This window comes from Apus apus, chromosome 17 (genome assembly GCF_020740795.1).
Source record: "Apus apus isolate bApuApu2 chromosome 17, bApuApu2.pri.cur, whole genome shotgun sequence".
NCBI classification, from domain to species: Eukaryota; Metazoa; Chordata; class Aves; order Apodiformes; family Apodidae; genus Apus; species Apus apus.
The window spans coordinates 5,460,500-5,477,067 of NC_067298.1; the positions used below are offsets into that span (position 1 = coordinate 5,460,500).

The 16,568-nt window shown below is 58.9% G+C and overlaps 1 protein-coding gene across 1 annotated transcript; it reads left to right on the forward strand.

Annotated features, from left to right (window-relative positions):
* Positions 1-1,541: 1,541 nt before the first annotated feature.
* Positions 1,542-15,692, forward strand: UNC13D (unc-13 homolog D). Its single transcript, XM_051634917.1, has 32 exons — positions 1,542-1,598; positions 4,125-4,157; positions 4,428-4,535; positions 4,902-4,961; positions 5,148-5,214; positions 5,312-5,489; positions 5,851-5,895; positions 6,273-6,341; positions 6,549-6,618; positions 6,903-7,007; positions 7,172-7,264; positions 7,507-7,610; positions 7,860-7,977; positions 8,516-8,640; positions 8,902-8,992; positions 9,260-9,316; positions 9,694-9,791; positions 10,032-10,083; positions 10,383-10,513; positions 10,856-10,976; positions 11,367-11,510; positions 11,810-11,908; positions 12,305-12,511; positions 12,677-12,745; positions 12,981-13,060; positions 13,281-13,386; positions 13,475-13,546; positions 13,644-13,727; positions 14,027-14,147; positions 14,758-14,881; positions 15,205-15,410; positions 15,517-15,692. The coding sequence occupies exons 1-32, from the start codon at positions 1,542-1,544 to the stop codon at positions 15,618-15,620; spliced, it is 3,198 nt and encodes a 1,065-aa protein (XP_051490877.1). The 3' UTR covers positions 15,621-15,692.
* Positions 15,693-16,568: the final 876 nt, after the last annotated feature.

A 16,568-nucleotide genomic window follows, 5' to 3' on the forward strand; every position in this document is an offset into this window, starting at 1 on the left:
GTTACAGGGAGAAGGGAGGTGGATTTGAGGATTAACTAAACTCTTAGCAGTCATTGTCTCTGTGCTGGTTGAGGTAAGAGACTTTTTTTTTTGCCTCTGTCATTTTTTGTTGGCAAGAAGCAGCAGAAGGTATGAGGAGCTCCGTGTCTAGCTTTTATCTCTGAGGTGGCTTTTTGCTAGGCCAGATTTTTCTTTTGCCATCAAAGCTAAAAGCAAAGATGACAGGAAGAATTTTAAAATGCCATCGTGCACATTACATCTCTGCTTCCCCCTGTCATTTTCCAGTGGAGCAGGGCACTGATGTCCCAGATCAATAAGCAGCATTTGTGTGTCTCGTGGGAGGGGGGTGCAGGGTAGATGTCACCTCCTCTGCTGTGTCCCCCTCCACCAGCAAGGGAGGAGACACTTTGAAACTGTTTGCCCAAGGTGAAGCAAATGCTCAGCTGGATAAAAACAGGGCTGAGGCTGGCAGGGCTGGGCAGGCACCTCTGAGCATCTCTGCCAGCAAAGGGGATGAGAAGTTGTGGCTGCCCCATCCCTGGCAGTGTTGAAGGGCAGGTTGGATGGGGCTTGGAGCAGCCTGGGCTGGTGGGAAAAGTGTCCCATGGACGGGGGGGGTGCTGAAACTAGATTATCTTTAAGGCCCTTTCCAACCCGTTCTAGCGTGCTATGATCAGACATCCAGGAGCCAACCAGCCCTTCCCTGGGCCACCTCCTGGGCTGTGGCTCTTCCTGGTGCCCACCCGTGGCTCCCCCCACCACTTGCCACCAGCGCAGGCGTTTCGATAGGGATCTGCAGGGGGTGGGTGCTGCTGCCTGTGATAGGCAACTGCCTGGCGAGTTGCAATCAGATAAAGACTTTACAAGAATGAAAGCTGACAGTAAAGCACAAGTTTTAGATTCCATTTCCTGCTGCTTTCTTTTTTTGGTGGTTGTTGTTGTTTGTTTCTCAGTCACCGGCCCTTTCCCGGTACCGTCCCCAGCAGATGCACCAACTGCGTCAGTTCTCAGCCCCACCTCGCCCGGGGGGCTGCAGGGATTTCCCACCCTGCAACGTTTGCAGTGGGTTTCTTTCCCATGCCCTCCATCCCCCAGGCCTGGAGGTGACTTCTGCCTTCCGTGGGGTCCCCCACCTGCACTTTGGGATCCATCTGCACGATGGATCCCAAATCCCCGTCACCTCCCAGATCCTCCACGTTGCCCCTACCCATCCTCCCCATCCCCCCCTTCCGTTTCCCTGCTGGCCTTTTGGCTTCTTAGGGCTGTTTTGCCCTCTCGCTCCCCCTTCCTCACCCATCAAGGGGTGGATGTGAGCCCCCTGCTCCTGTCCCCCCATCCCACGCTGTCCCGAGGGGGCTGCCCGGGGCGGTGGGAGCCGGGCAGGGCCCGTGTCCCCGCGCCCCTGCGCACGTTTCCGCTCCTTCAAAATGGCCCTGGCCAGATAAGGCTGCGGTTTCCTCCGGCGTGTGAGGCAGGGGGGAGGCAGCAGCAGCAGGCAGAGCTGCAGCCGCTCCCCCCGCCCCGCGCTCGGGCCCCCCAAGATGGATGCTGCCAACCAGACCCCCGCCGGGACCCTGCCCGGGGAGGAGAGCCCTGATGTAGGTGATCTTGACCCCCGGGGAGGGGGTTTTTGGGGGCTGGGGAGAGTGTTTGGGGTGTCCCTGGGGGGAGGCCTCGGGTGGGGTGTGCGCAGGGGACCCCAGGGTGAGGAACCGGGGGATGAGGTTGTGAAAGGGGGATGAGAGAAACGTGTCCTGGCTGAGATGTTGTGTGGTGGGGGTGACATCCCTGTGCCAACTGTGGGGCTGGCATGGCTGTAGCTCTCCAGCAGCACTGAGGGTCCCCTCCTAGCTCAGCTGCAGCCCCCTGGGGCTCCCCGCTGCCAGCAGAACCCCCCCCACAGCCCTGCTTGGCCAACCCAACCAACTTGCTCTGCAGCGGCTGGGCAGACAGTGTCCCTGTGTCTGTCCCTGTGTCTGTCCCTGTGGAGATGGGACCTGCTGCTCTGCCCGGCACTGCTGGGTTGATCCTCCAGGCTGGACAGCTGGGTTAGTCTGTCCTGGTGCTGGTGTCCCCCCCACCAGGGACTTGTCCTCCCTGCTGAGTGTCTCTGCAGCCGAGCTGCCCTCTGGCACGGGTGACGCTGCCACAGCTGATGGGATGGGGCTGATGCTGGGGGCTGCATCCTGACGGGATTGAAACCCTGCTGCTGGGTTTGACCTGGGCACGGGGATTAGCAGCAGCGTAAACACCCCGCTGGCTCAGCTCAGCTTTAGCTTCCCCAGTCCTGTGCACATACGGGTGGGCACAAAGCAGATCCCGTGGTCACCATCCCAACAGGGTTTCTCCTCCCTCCCCCCCAAAAAATAGTGATTCCTCTGATTCCTCCCCCTGCCCTCTCCTGCTGCTCCACTGCTGTCCCAGGAGCAGCCACTTCTGCCTTGCTGAGAAATAATGAGAGCAGAGAAATAATGACAGCAGAGAAATAAAGTCCTTTTCCTCCCCTCTCTGTGACCCTGCTTTGGGGCTGCCTGCGGGTGGGATAGCAGGGGCAGGATGATTTGGGGTGGAGCCCCATGCCCTGGTGCAGGCAGGATGGAGCTGGGAGCAGCAGAAGGTGGATGGTGCCCTGGGCAGGAGCAGGGAGGAGCAGGGAGGGTCCCTCCTGGGTGCAAGAGGTGCCCACCTCACAGGGGCTGCTGAGCCAGTGCAGCCCCCAGCACCCACCGGCCACCAAAGAGGGGATGTGGAGCAGGTGGGAGAGAAGCAGCTCAAGGGTTAAGCTCACCCGGGGTTGGGATAGTTGAATTCAGCGCAGATGGCCGGGGGATTATGGCAGCCCTGGATTTGCCATCAGCAAATGTAACGTTCCAGCTCTGGCTGGTTGGTTTTGTTGGGTTGGGTTGTTTTTTTTTAACGGTTAGAGGAATCTTAAGGTCACTTCAGGGCCTGGGCTGACCCACAGGAAGTGCTGGGCTGTCCAGCTGTCCCCACCTGCCCCGGCTGAGCCAGGCTCAGTGAATGTCTCTTGGCATGGAAGGGGCCAAACTGGTCTTAAACATCTGTATGAATTGTTTTGGTGGTGACCCCGTTGCACTCCCAGGGGCTCCATCTGTGGGAGTCATAGCAGGTGACACGGGGACACTGGTCCCCCTCCCTCTGATTGGGTCACCCAGCTCACGGTGGTGGCAAAGTCACTGTCACCCCACCAGGCTCTGCAGCAGGAAGGAGTTGCTCAGCTTGTGGTGGTGACAGAATCCAGGTCATGGTTAGAGGAGCAGCTGCAGGACAGGCTCAGCCTCCATGGTGGGACATGCAGAGAGCTGGGGTTTGCCAGGGAAGAGGGTATTCTAAGCAGAGGTGGTTTCCATTATTCCATCCCAGATGGAATAATATGGAGTTGGGGTGAGTAGGAGGTGATGTTTGAGGAGGGGGACAATGGTGGCTTTGTGGGCAGTGGGACCTCCCAGCCAGCCCAGGGGCTGAGCATTGCTGGTGCTGAGCTGTGCCTCATCCTGGTTTCATTTAATTGACTTTTGGAAAGCAAATGCTATTGCTGGTCACCCTTCAAGTGGGGAATGGACCTTCAGCTCCACAACGAGCAAGGCACTCTTGCAGCAGCAGCACCACTTGCTTTTCTTTCTGTCTAAGGGTCTCAAGTCACCAATCCCAATGGCTTTTTGGTGTCTCCTTACCCATAACTGCCTTGCCCAGCCTGCAGCAGCTCGCTGTGGTTTTGGCCTCTCCCTTGGCTGGTTTGCCCCTCCAGCCTGGTCCTGCTGGTCCTGCTGGGCCAGCTAGCAGCTCTGTGGGGTGAGAGGTGGGTGGGTGGCTTTTAAAGCCTCCTATGGGAGAACCCAAATTGCTGTTGCCATCTTCATCACTTCCTCCTCAATTAATCGGCCTTGGTATTGAGGCATCTGTGCCTCCCACTGTGAGGAGGACATGACCTCTCAGCTGTTGGGTGTCATGGGGTCCTTTGGGACATCTCACTCTGATGGGCTGTGGGTGATGCCACCCCATCCTGGCTGCCCTGCCCTGCTTGGCTGTGGTTTCCTCCTAAAACCACCCTCTGTCACGGGACCTGACGGGACACCTCTCTGCTTCCCTTTTTTTCTCTCTAGATGGATCTGTCCCACCGGTTCTCCAAACAAGAGGTATGATGTGGCCCTGCCACAGTCACCCTTGGTGGCACTGGAGAGGGGGGGGTGGCAGCACTGCTGGGGCTCAGGGACATGGCTCAGCTCTCAAAGATGCTCCCCAGGAAGAGCTGGTGGTGGCGGAGCAGGGCTGGGTGCTGGGAGGCAGGGACCAGCAGGGAGCCTGAGGGGCTGGCAGGGAGAGACACCCCCTCATCCTGGGGGGGGTGCATAGAGCAAGCCCCTGCTGTCCTGGCCCTGTGTGAGGTGTGGATGCTCACCCCACAGCTGGCCCTGCTCTACGAGGAGGTCCTCTACACCATCTGGCACCGTCTGGGCAAGCCTGAGCACCACCACGTTGCCGACTCCCGGGAGCTCTACACCTATGTGCAAAAGGTGGGTCCCAATGGGGTCCTCAAAGCCTGTCCCCTGCATGTCCACCCTCCCAGATAAAGGAGGTGGGGAGCCCTCAGAGGGAGCTGAAGGAGCTTTTAGTGAGCATGTTAAAAGACACATCAGCAGCATCCAGCTGGGGGGCTGGGACAGCTTGTGTCTGGGAAATATTATCCTTGGGGAGAATGATTTATCTTAGGCTCAGGGTGGTGGGAAGAAGGCTTGAGAGCTTTCAGCTGGTCCCCAGCCCTTCTGCTGGGCTCTTCGCTCCTCTCCTGGAGCTGCATCTGGCTCCCAGGGAGTGGAGGGAAGTCCCTGGCTGCTCTCCAGCCGTGGTCCATCCTTTACCCACCCTGCTATCTCCGACAGGCTTTCGGCATGGATGCGGAGGAGCACAGCGTCATCATGCAGCAGGTCAAGGACCTGGAGGTACATAGGGCCATGGCAGCTTCATGGCTTTGGGGGGCCCTGGAGTTGTTCTGGGGGAACCGCCCGGGAGCTGTGCGCTGGCCTGAGTGGCAGCTGGTGGTGTGGTCCTGCCCCATCCTTCCTCGCAGGGTCGGTGACCTGCCTCCCCACCCCTTCATCGTGAGTAGTTTTTTTACGTTCTTCCAGAGCCCGATTTTCTGCCTGAAAGCAACAGTGAAGGAAGCCAAGTGGATTCTGGGGAAAGACGTCAGCGGTAAGTGGAGACGGGTGGGTGTCCCGTGGGAAAAGGGATGGGGCTGGGGGTGGGGGGAGAGCTGCTGCTCCCAACAGGAACTTTCCAACCCTCGCAGGGTTCAGCGACCCGTACTGCCTGCTGGGCATCGAGGCCAGGAGCCAGGAACCAGCCCACCCTGACCACAAGAAGCGGATGAAGGCCGTGGTCAAAGACCTCATCCCTGAGGACCAGATCCATCGCACACAAGTCATAAGCCAGACCCTCAGCCCCGTGTGGGATGAGACGTTTATCCTGTAAGCCACCGCCCCTTGGCTCTACTCGTGGTGGGGCTGGAGGGGGTGGCCCATGTTCCTCAGGGGTGGTTGGGGGGTTTAAATTCATCCCAACCAGCAGCTGGGGCTTTGCTAGGGTGAGGGGCTTCGTCAGCCTTCTGCTCTGACCTATATAGCAGGTCCAAGGAGGTGAAAAAGGAAGGCATGGAAAAAAAAAATCCCTCCCTCAGGGCTCTCCCACCACTTCTCCAGGCTGTGCAGGGTGGTTTGGGGTCTGTCTCCCCAAGGGAGGGGCCACCTGCCTGTGATCCCCAGCTGCCCTGCCTTGCTGCTGGTCCCTCGGGTGCTGCTGGAGTAACAGCACCCTGCTGGTGCCTTGCAGGGAGTTTGAAGACACGGAGACAGCCAGCTTCCACTTGGACATGTGGTGAGTGACAGCACTGCTGGCCAGTCACCCTGACCCCTGGGGTCCTGCCTCCTGGGCTGGTCCTTCAGCCTGCACCCTTTAAAAAGCCCCAAAACCAGCTGGGAACTCTCTTCTCCATCAGTTTCTGCTGGAGCAGGGTAGGACCAGCGTGAGCCAGGTTGGCTTTGCCTACTCAGGGCTGGTCCTGAGCCCTGATTTTATGTATGTCAAGAAGCTTGCAGATTCAGGCTGGACAGCTGATTTTGGGGGGGGTGACCTCAGTCCCAACACATTCCTCCCCCTGCTCCCAACACCTTCCTTTCTCCACTCCCTGAACTGTTTTGCAACCACCTGAATTTCCCCTTCCTCCCCCCCCGGGTGGGCTCCCACCCTTGCAGGGACTCGGACGCGGTGGAGTCGGTGCGGCACAAGCTGGGGGAGCTGACAGACCTTCATGGCCTCAAACGGTTGGTGCTGGAGTGGCCTTCAGCCTGCTGAGGAAGGAGGGTCTGGAGAACGGTTATTTGCCTGCTGGGTTTTAAAAAATTGCCCTTGGAGGGAGGGAAGGGGGGGGCAGGCAGCAGGTCTGTGTCACCCCCTGCCTTGCCCCCTCCGTACTGGGTCACAGCTGCAGGAAAACTCTTCAGCCCTCTCCCTTCTTTTGGGCCTTTCAGGATCTTCAAAGATGCTCGCAAGGACAAAGGGCAGGATGATTTCCTGGGGAACGTGGTCATTCGCCTGAAGGTGATGCACCCTCTCCTCCAGGTGGCTCCCCACGGGATCCAGGCAGGATCCCAGCCCACCCAGAGCCACATGTTGATGCCAGGTCCCTCGGTTCGGTGGCAGGTGCCCCAGCCACCCCACCATGCCCACTCAGTGCTTTTCCATCTGGGATTTTTGATCCAGTACTAGAGTTACCCACTGCAGCACCTTCCTGCCCCATTAAGGCCAGTGGGGCTTGGTCCCTGAGAGGGATCCTTCCCCCAGGAATGCTGCCCGAGGCTTCACCCTTGTCTCTGTGCATCCAGGACCTGCACTGCTGGAATGACCGGTGGTACCAGCTGGAGCCACGGACTGAGACGTATCCCAACCGGGGACAGTGTCACCTGCAGTTCCTGCTGACCCACAAGAAGGTAGGAGGGTGGTCTCTTTCCATGGGACTTGGAGAAACCTGGTCTAGTGGATGGTGTCCCTGCCCATTCCAGGGATTTGGAACGAGATGATCTTTAAGGTCCCTCCCAACCCAAACCACTCCATGATGATTCACACACAGTTTCCCTGCCTTGTCTCTTCTCAGAGGGCCACCACCTGCAGCCGGACACAGCCCAGCTACACAGTCCATCGCCACCTCCTGCAGCAGCTGGTGTCCTATGAGATCCTTCAGCACCAGGTACGGAGGGAGGGAAGCAGCTCTCCAGGGCTGGGAGGGGGTGAGGCCTTCCTTGGAGCCCACCACGCCTGACCCATTGCTGCAGGGAGACAGGGAGGAGGGTCATGGTGCTGCCTGGTGCCCTTACAGGGCACCCATCTCTCCTGCGGTCCTGCAAACCCCCTCCATCCCAGTGCCTGTCCCCCTCCTTGCTCAGCACAGCTGGCTCCAGGCTGTGTCACCCTCCTGTTCCACCCCGACAGGCTGGCAGCATCTCCTGGGACGGGGAGCTGAGCCGACACGCCAGCACCGTGCTGTACCTGCACGCCACGCAGAAGGATCTCTCTGACTTCCACCAGGTCATGGCGTGAGTACCCCCATGCCTGGGGAGCCACAGTGAAGCACTGGGATGGGGGGGACACATGAGGACCCCAACACCTTCCTGAGGGCTGGTCTCTCCCATGACCTCTGCGGGGAACTTGTTGACCCTCTACCCCGAGCAGTGCCAGGTCCTGCCTCTGCAACCCAGCTGTAGCCATGGGTGTGGGACCCCCACCTCGGCCCCTGGGTGCCCCCAGCCCCCGGGGGCTCAGCCCAGCCTCTCCCTGCTCCCCAGGCAGTGGCTGGCATACAGCAAACTCTACCAGAGCCTGGAGTTCAACAGCAGCTGCCTGCTCCACCAGATCACCAGCATCGAGTACCAGTGGGTGCAGGAGCGCCTGAGGCCGGAGCAGGTGAGGGGGCTTCGGCACCACGTGGGGGCCACGGGCTGGGGACACGTGGCCCGTGCCCCCAACCCCAGCCTCTTCTCCCATCTCCTGGGGCCATTTCCCTCCCTGTGCTCCAGGAAGGGCAGAAGGTTGAGGGATATAGGGCTGCCAGGGTGGCTGGAGGACATTTCTGGGGAGCAACCAGCCAGGGGGACCAGCTCAAGCCCTTATCCTTGGCACCAACACCCCCCTCGTCCATCACTGCTGTCAGGGCAATCACAACCTCCTGCTAAACTTAAAGATGACCCAACTTCTGCTTCCCTGCCTGTTTTCCCAGGGCATCCCAGCACCCTGCTGTGACTCAAGTTTTTCAGGCTTAAACACAAAGCTCAGTTCAGCCCCTCCATGGAGAAGTTACCCCAGGCATCAGGGGGCTTTCCCATCCCTGGAGCAGGCCTGAAAGGAGCAGGAGCCCTGGGCACCCTCCACCACGGAGCCATGGTCCTGCTGCCATCTCTGGCTGCTGCTGAGGATGACAGCACGTTTCCTTCCTTCTCTCCAGAAAGCAGAGCTGGCTGAGTCCTTCCAGTCCTTGCTGGCTTACGGGGTCTCCCTCATCCGGAGGTTCCGCATCATTTTCCCCCTCTCTGTCCCGAGGTCCATGGAGAGGCTCCAGTCCCTGCTCCAGTGAGTTAAGCGCTGGTCCCAGCTGCACATGTGGTCGTAGGGCTTGGCCCCCATGGTGGACAAGCCTGTAACCTTGAGCAAAAACCCATGTGAGCCCTTTCTGCCCCTTGCTGTGATGCTGTGTCCTGCCCCTCGTCCTGGGTTCCCCATGGGGAATGTTGTTGGGAGGGGAAGGTCAGTTTGGGTAGGGTCTCCAGGGGAAGAGGTGGTTGTTTCTGATGGGCCTGTGCTGGGTTTTCCCTCGGGGTTCTTGCTTTGCAGGGTCCTGGTCCAGATGTGCAAAATGAAAGCTTTCCGTGAGCTGTGCACTCTCAGCCCTGACCTCCCCCAGATGGTCTCCACGGCACTCAAGGTACCAGGATCCCCCAGCTCCAGGGAGGTGGGACTCCATGGCTCTCCCTTCCCATCCATCCCTGCCTAACGGCCACACCTCAGCAAAGCTACACACACCATCCTGGCTGGGGAAAATACCTGCCCTTGTTCAACCTGGTGGTCCCAGCCTGTGGTTCCCAGCACATGGAGCTGGGTCCTGCCCACACCCAGGGGACAGGGAGAGTGGAGGGGGTGACAGAGCTGGCTTTGCTCCTCCTGCTGTCACACCAGGACTCCTCTCTTGCAGTCAGGCACAAAGGAGTGGTTTCACATGAAGAAGCAGCACCTTCAGCCCATGGTGAAGGTCAGTTCCCAACTCTGATTCTCTGACATGTTAAGAAGCAATTTGCTGGGCTTGGGGTGGGAGGCCTGAGGAGCTGGGAAGACAAAACAGAGATGAGGCTTCTCCAGTTTTCTGGTACAGCCAAGGCATTTGGGTTTCCAACACCATGAGCCATGTTACCTGCAGCTGTGGAGGTGCATTGAAGCTTCAGGTCTTGGTGTGATGCTCAGTAGAACAGGAGATGGTCCCCAGACCAGCCACACAAGCACATGGTGACAACTTCTTGATTAGATGGCTGCCCCACAAGAACAAATCATAGAGGCCAGTCAGATCAGAACAGGGCTCAGGTCATGTCAACATCATTGAGTATCCAAAACAAGCTGTTCCTCCCTTTGCAGAGCGTGGAGGAGAATGGCAAAGCCTTGTCCAGACTGCTTGTGGAGGTGATAGGAGATCTCCAGCAGTGCCAGAATATCTGGAATAAATTCTTCATCAGGTAGGTCTTGGAGCTTAATCTCTCCTTATTCACCTTCCCTGGGGCCAAGACCAACAGGACACTTTGGTGTTTCATTCCTTGGCTCTTGAACTCCACAATAGCATCTGTGGTCCCATCTCTGCCTCTTAGAGCTGTGCTGTCCTCATCATTGTGACAAGGACATCACCTGGGAGGGTCTGTTGAGCTGGGTTTGCTGGGCTGGGGCTGGCAGGCTCCTGACTCCTTGTCTCTCTCTTGCAGGACCTTGAAGTTAAATCTCTTCTCCATCGCCTACCTGGAGCTGGAGAGCCTGGTGAGTGAGCCTGGGCTGCTCTGCACTTGTGGGACTAAGGTCTAAAGCCAGGTTGAGATTCTTGGCCACCCTTCAGGTGTCAGCTGGTTGTTGCAAGCCTAGAAAGGGAGCAAGCCAGGGAAACTGTTCCCCTGCACGCCCGGGCAGTGACTGTCACCTGTTGACCCAGTGAATCTCCTGAAATGCCACCCAGAAGCAAGAGGAGTCTCCCAGGCTGACCCTCACCCCGTGGCTGCAGAGACCCCACAGAAGGGGGACCCTCACTGACAGCTGTCCCCCCTTCCCTTGGTCACTGCCAGGTCGCAGAACATGTCCAGGAGCAGCTGCACGAGGTTGACAGCAGCATGTCCAAGCCCACAGCTGAGAGCCTTTTCCAGCTCTACATGAACCTGCAGGAGCTCTATCGGATGAAGGACTTTGTCCCAGAGAGGTACTGACCCAGAGAGGGGGCAGATGCTGGGTGGGAGAACGAGCAGTAAATTCAGAGGAACTCCAGATCCTTCCCATTCATCTCCATCACTAATTACACCCAAGGCAGGCAAACCCCGGCTGTTGGTGTCTGGTGGTGATATGAGCATCACCAAAAGGGTTTCAGGCTCATCTCTTGAGTGGTGTTGGTGGAGACCTCAACTTCCAGACAAGTGAAGGTTTCTCCTGAGCACATTGCTTTGTGCTGCCTCTGCCTCGAGGCAGTTTCTTGCCTGTGAGAGGAGGAGGGATGGCCCCACGTCATCACTGTGCGGTTTGGAGAAGCTTGTGCCTTTATCCACAGGGATGGACCTCTGGCTCTGAGCAATTTCCACCAGTGGTTCAAGGAAGCCGTGCCCCAGTGGCTGCAGAAGGCCTACACCATTGCATTGGAGAGAGCACAGAGAGCTGTCCAGATGGACCAGGTAAGCCAGGCAGAACTTCTCCCTCTGTCTCTTGGGGACACTCCAGCTCTTTCCATGCCTTGCTGCTGTGCCTGGCTCACATGTCCCCTTTGCTTCTGACCCTTGGGAAGAGGGGAGGGAAGGCAGCCATCGGGCCACAGGCTCCTCACTCCACTCCTCAGTGATGTCCATCAGTGCTGGGTTAGAGTCTGGTGGGGCACAGCCCAATGTGGGGGGCTCGGGATGCTCCATCCTCATCTCCTCTGCTCTTCAAAGTGGCTGGGAGATGACATGGGGATATATGGAGCTGATGATGGGCCAGAGAGCTCCAAAGGAAAGGAGCAGCTCTGCTGTCTGGGATGGCTTCTTGCCACACAAATCAAGTTACATTTGCTTTCTCTGCCTTCCCAGCTGACACCCTTTGGGGAGCACAACAAGCACAGCACGTCCACTGTGGACCTGTCCACCTGCTATGCCCAGATCGTGAAGACCTGGCAGCAGCTCAACTGGCCAGACCCTGAGGAAGCCTTTATGATCATGGTGAAGCTCGTGGAGGTTTGTACACTTGGCCCTGCCATTAGATCATAGAATCATTTTGGTTGGAAAATACCTTTGTGGTGATCAAATCCAACTGTTAACCCAGCCCTGCCAAGACCACCACTAAACCATGTCCCCAATGCTCACAAGATGCTATGCTCATGAACATCCACAGCTGGAGTTTCCTCTCCTGGTCTTGGACACACGTCTCCATGAAAAGGGCCAGCATCCCATGCTGATGTGGCAGGGTCCCCTGGCACCACAGTGGTCCCTGTGCTGCTCAGCTGAGTCCCATTGGGTTCTCCTCTCTCCTGCAGGACATATGCAAGATCGCCCTGATGTACTGCAGGCTCATCAAGGAGAGGGCTGAGGCTCTGTCACTGAGCGAGCAGAGCGAGGCCAAAGCAGCCAACAGGGTTGGTATCTGGGCAGGGTCCACTGCTGAGGGAAGGACAGGATCTGGCCATGGTTTCAGGGCAGAGAGGGAGATGAGCACCCAGCTGACATCCTGGGTCTGGCTTTCATGGGGACCAGTTGACCCCAAATAGCTGTAATGCTGGAAAATCAGGAGGGAAATGGTGTGAGCAGGGGGAGTAGGGTGGGGACAGAGATGGAGATGGTGATGGGGATAGAGATGGGGATGAGGATGGGGCTGAGGATGGAGCTGGGAAAGGAGAGGGGGATGGGGATGAGAATGGAATGAAGATGGGGATGGAGATGGGGATGAGGATGGGGCTAGTGATGGGGATGGAGCTGGTGGTGGATGCAGCAGGAGGGTGTGGGACAACCTGAAGCAGACCCACGTCTCCCAGCTCTGCATCGTGGTGAACAACATCAAGCAGCTGCGGCTGCTGATCCTGAAGCTGCCGTCACAGCTGGACTGGGCGCAGCTGGAGCAGCGCACGGGGCCCGTCATCGACCAGCAGCAGATCCAGCACACACTGCACCACCAGCTGGACAGCACTGTCTCCTGCCTGGACCACCAGGTCCGGGATGTGGTGCAAGCCCTGGCAACTAAGGTGATCACCTGCCACTGACTCCCCTGGCCTAAAGTGGGGAGGTTTCACCTAAGGGAGTCTGGAGCCCCCAGGGGTCCTGGGATGGAGACAAGAAGGAGACCTGGGAATGAAGAAGCTGGTGCAGAGGGCAAATGCCAAGTGCCTCTGTGCATTTCTCCCTGGCAGCTGGAAAAGGGCATCGCCAGGCACATCCAGGAGCTCTCATCTTCCAATGACACCCGGGAGCCTGAGGATGTAAGTACCTGGCCTGGCCCCTCCTCATCTCTCTTTGGTGGGCAGCTGTCAATAACCTTACTGGTGGAGGCCCCTATCACCCTTCTCTGCCTCTCCCTGCCTCATGCCTTCCCAAGTCCTTATTGTGGGATGGAGCCCCTCCAGACCCCCCTGCCCTGCTGGCTCCAGCCAGCAGTGCCCTGTTGGGTACGGGACCCCCCGTGCCCTCCCCAGTGCCCCTCTCCTCTCGCTGCAGTCCATCATCCCACTCATGAAGTTCCTGGAGTCAGAGCTGCAGTATCTCAATGAGCATCTGGTCCAGGAGAACTTCAAAAGGTGACTGAGGCCCTGGGGATGCACCATGGTGGGGGTCAGCAGTGTTACTGTCCCTTGTCAGGAGTGTCCCCCTCAACCCCATGGGGCTTGGGGACACTCTTCTTTGGGGCTGGCTGCTCAGCCCAGGGGGATGAACTGGTTCCCTCTGGGGCTCTGTGAAGCCCCTTGGCTGAGGACCAACCCCCAACCCACCACCCTGGGTCCTCCCTCACCTCTGCAGCCTCCTCACTCTCCTCTGGCATCACACCTTGGATGTGCTTTCAGCAGCTGCGGGGCAGCAGGTCCCCTTGGCCCAGAGCTATAAGAAGCTTCACTGTGCCCTGAAGGTACCGAGGAGGGGGAGATGGGAGAGGGGGGGTGTCCCTGGCAGGGAGGGGAGGTTTGGGTGCCCACTAACACTGTCCTTCTCCCTAGAGCCTGGAGCTGTGCTTCTACGCCGAGGGCTGTGGGCTGCCACTGGACACTCTCCACACCCCAGCCTTCCTGGTAGGGGGTGCTGGGGGGGTCCTCAGGGTTTCCTTTGGCATCCCCAAGATGTAGACCCATCTGTGTGCTTGACTGTCACCTCTCGTCCTCCCTGCAGTCGCTGGAGACCCACCTGGCTCTCTGCTCCGCCACCAGCCGCAAGCTCATCCAGAAGTACTTCAGCAACAGGATCCAGCAGCAGGTAGGAGTCAGGATGGTGCCCCCAGCCCCTTCCCCACCCCACCCTCACACATGCCAGGCAGCCCAGCACAGCTCACCCATGGGTACGTGGGATTTCCCCACCACTCCCCCCAGTCCCGGGGCTGGTTGGGCTGGCTTTGCCCAATGGTGGGCAGGGAGGGGGTTCAATTGCATCCCCGAGGATGTTCATCACCCCTTGGTCACCCCCAAAATGTCCATTTAGCTTCCACCAGGCCCCGGGGATCCCCTCTGTGGGTGTGCCAAAGGGCAGTGACCTTATTCTTGCATTCCACCACTCAGCTGGACACCAGCTCGGAGAAGTACGGGGCCGTGACCATCAAAGCCCTGTACCGCCCTTCGGAGCAGAAGCTCCGCGTGGAAGTGCTCAACGCTGCCAACCTCATCCCACTGGACTCCAACGGTGGGTTATGGGTGGGCTGGGGAGCCCCACCACCCCAATACACCCCTGATGGGATGGGGAGCCCCATTGCTCCAAGACCCCCTGTCCTTGGTCCCCAATAGACCCCTGGGGAGCAGAGATGCTGGCAGTGCTTGAAGTAATGGGACCTTTTTTTTTTTTTGCATCCAAGGAGGGGGATTTGGGGAAGCAGGGTGGGGGGGGAGGGGGTCATTGCACCGGTGCAGGGTGGTCCAGTGGGATGTGGCAGGCAGGACCCTGTGCCCACCCCCCCCTCTGCCTTCACCTGGCAGCACAGGCAGCAGCCAGGGCAAGGTGGCTGTTGTCCAGCCTGCAAACCGTGTCTCAGACAAAAAAAAAAACAACCACCCCAATATGCTGGGCTGACAAGGGACAATCTGTGGGGTTCGGCTGTCATTTGGGGAGGTCTCCAGGAGAGGTCACTCCTCTAGCAGCCACCCGTGTCCGTTCCATGTGTGAGCAGGGTTGGGGATGGCACCGGGGGAGGGGGGGCAGTGAGGGGTGTCCTGATTCCCCCCCCCTCCGTTTCTGGCCACCCTGGGTGGGCTCGGGGGACCGTGGGGAGGGGGGGCTGATGTTTGCACCCCACCAGGCTCCAGTGACCCCTTCGTCCAGCTGACTCTGGAGCCCCGGCATGAATTCCCTGAGGTGGTGGCTCGGACCACCCAGTGCAAGAGGAACGAGCTGCACCCCCTCTTCGATGAAGCCTTCGACTTGTACGTAGGGGCTGACACCCCATTGCCCACCCCCCCACCCCCCGTTTCAGTTGAACCCCCACTATGGGGCTGTTGCTCCTCCAGGAGGCAGAATTCCAACCCCTGCACTCTACTGGGGGCTCAGACAGGGGGGTCCTCAGGGTGGGAGTTGGGATAGGGGGGATAGGGACACCCCCAAACACCCTGAGGCTGGTGTCAGGGCAGTGGGAGGGGGGGGGGGGTGTGGGATTGGCTTTCCCAAGGAGCATCACCCTAGGAAAGCCTGATCTGGACAGAAGGCTGACTTTCAGGGGGTGGGCTGCATCCCACCCCCCCCCTTACAGCTTGATCCCCCCCGAGAAGTGCCGGCAGGAGGGGGCCTGCCTGCTGCTGACCGTGTTTGACTACGACACACTGGGCTCCAACGACCTGGAGGGAGAAGCCTTCTTCCCCCTCTGCCACCTGCCCGGCCTGGACGCCCAGGAGGACCAGGCTGACCTGGGACGGGTGCCCCAGACCCGCCTCCCCCTCACCCACCCCAAACCCACCGGTACGTGGTGCCACAGCCGGGCTGAGCCCACCCAGCCCTGTTCCCGCCGCGAGGGGAGGGGGCTGCGCTGAGCAGCCCCCACCATCCTTCCCCTCCTGTCTGGCAGATGAGATCCTCAGGCTGCTGGAGTCCAGGAAGGGGGACAAAGAAGCTCAGGCCTTTGTCAAGCTCCGCAAGCAACGAGCCAAGCAGTCCAAGGAGACAGATTGATGGAGGCAGAGGAAGAAGGTCCCGAAAGGAGGGGGGGGGTCTGCCCAGTGGGACCCCAGGAGTTGTGCTGGAGCTGGAGTCATCTGCAGGGGCTGGGGGGGTTGGGGGGGAGAGAGGGGGTCCCTGTGCCTCCCACCAGCTCCCAGCACCCATCTTGCCCCCATCTTCGGGTAACAATGCTCCTGTGAGGCTGAGGAGGGTGGTCAAACGATGTATCAGGGGCTTTCTTTGCCCGTCCAGACTGGTAACACTACACATGTGAGCTTGGAGCTTGTTTGAGCTGCAGTCATTGCTAATTACAAGCTGCAGCTCCCTCTGCCCCCACCCTGCCAGGCGGGGGGAGTGGGAAGGCTGTGCCTGAGCTGCAGCAGATCCCTGGGAGCTGCTGTGTCCCAGGGCATTAAAAGCAGCACCCTCTGAGCACCAGCTGCTTTCTCAGAGGGTAGAGCAACCACTGGGTCAGTTCAGGTCAAGCCTCTGATGCAGGGGTGGGGGGAAATAATTAAAACAAAACAAAACAAAACAAAAACCCACAGCAGGAGGGATTAAGGCTGCTGGCTCACCAGGAAGCCATTTGCTGGCTTAAAATCACTCATTTCTGTTCCCTCTTGTAGCTCTGCAGAGAAGTAAGATGCAGGAGAAGGGTCCCTGCTTGCAGACACCCACCCAGGGGTCCTTGCAGCCAGGTTTGCTGCTACTGCTCCCAGAGAGAGGAGACCCCAGCACCCTGCAGCCCATCTGGTGTTGGTAGCTGCTAGCATCCCATCTCACACTGCAGTGCAAGGCTCAGCATCTGTGGCTGCACATTTGAATCTGGTTTTAGGTCATTTTTTTTTTAGCTGTATGTTTAAAAATTGTCCTGCTCTACCTTGCCCTGGGCTGCCCATCACCCAGGCTGTCCTCACGTATCCCAGGGAGCAGGTGGCACCAGGCTACCCTCAGCTTGGA

Bases quoted from the DNA above. Each gene is read 5' to 3' on its own strand.
- UNC13D (XM_051634917.1), top strand. From the start codon at position 1,542: ATGGATGCTGCCAACCAGACCCCCGCCGGGACCCTGCCCGGGGAGGAG. The intron at 5,490-5,850 runs GTAAGCCACCGC...GGTGCCTTGCAG, and splicing joins TGGGATGAGACGTTTATCCT to GGAGTTTGAAGACACGGAGA. The intron at 7,611-7,859 runs GTGAGTACCCCC...CCTGCTCCCCAG, and splicing joins GACTTCCACCAGGTCATGGC to GCAGTGGCTGGCATACAGCA.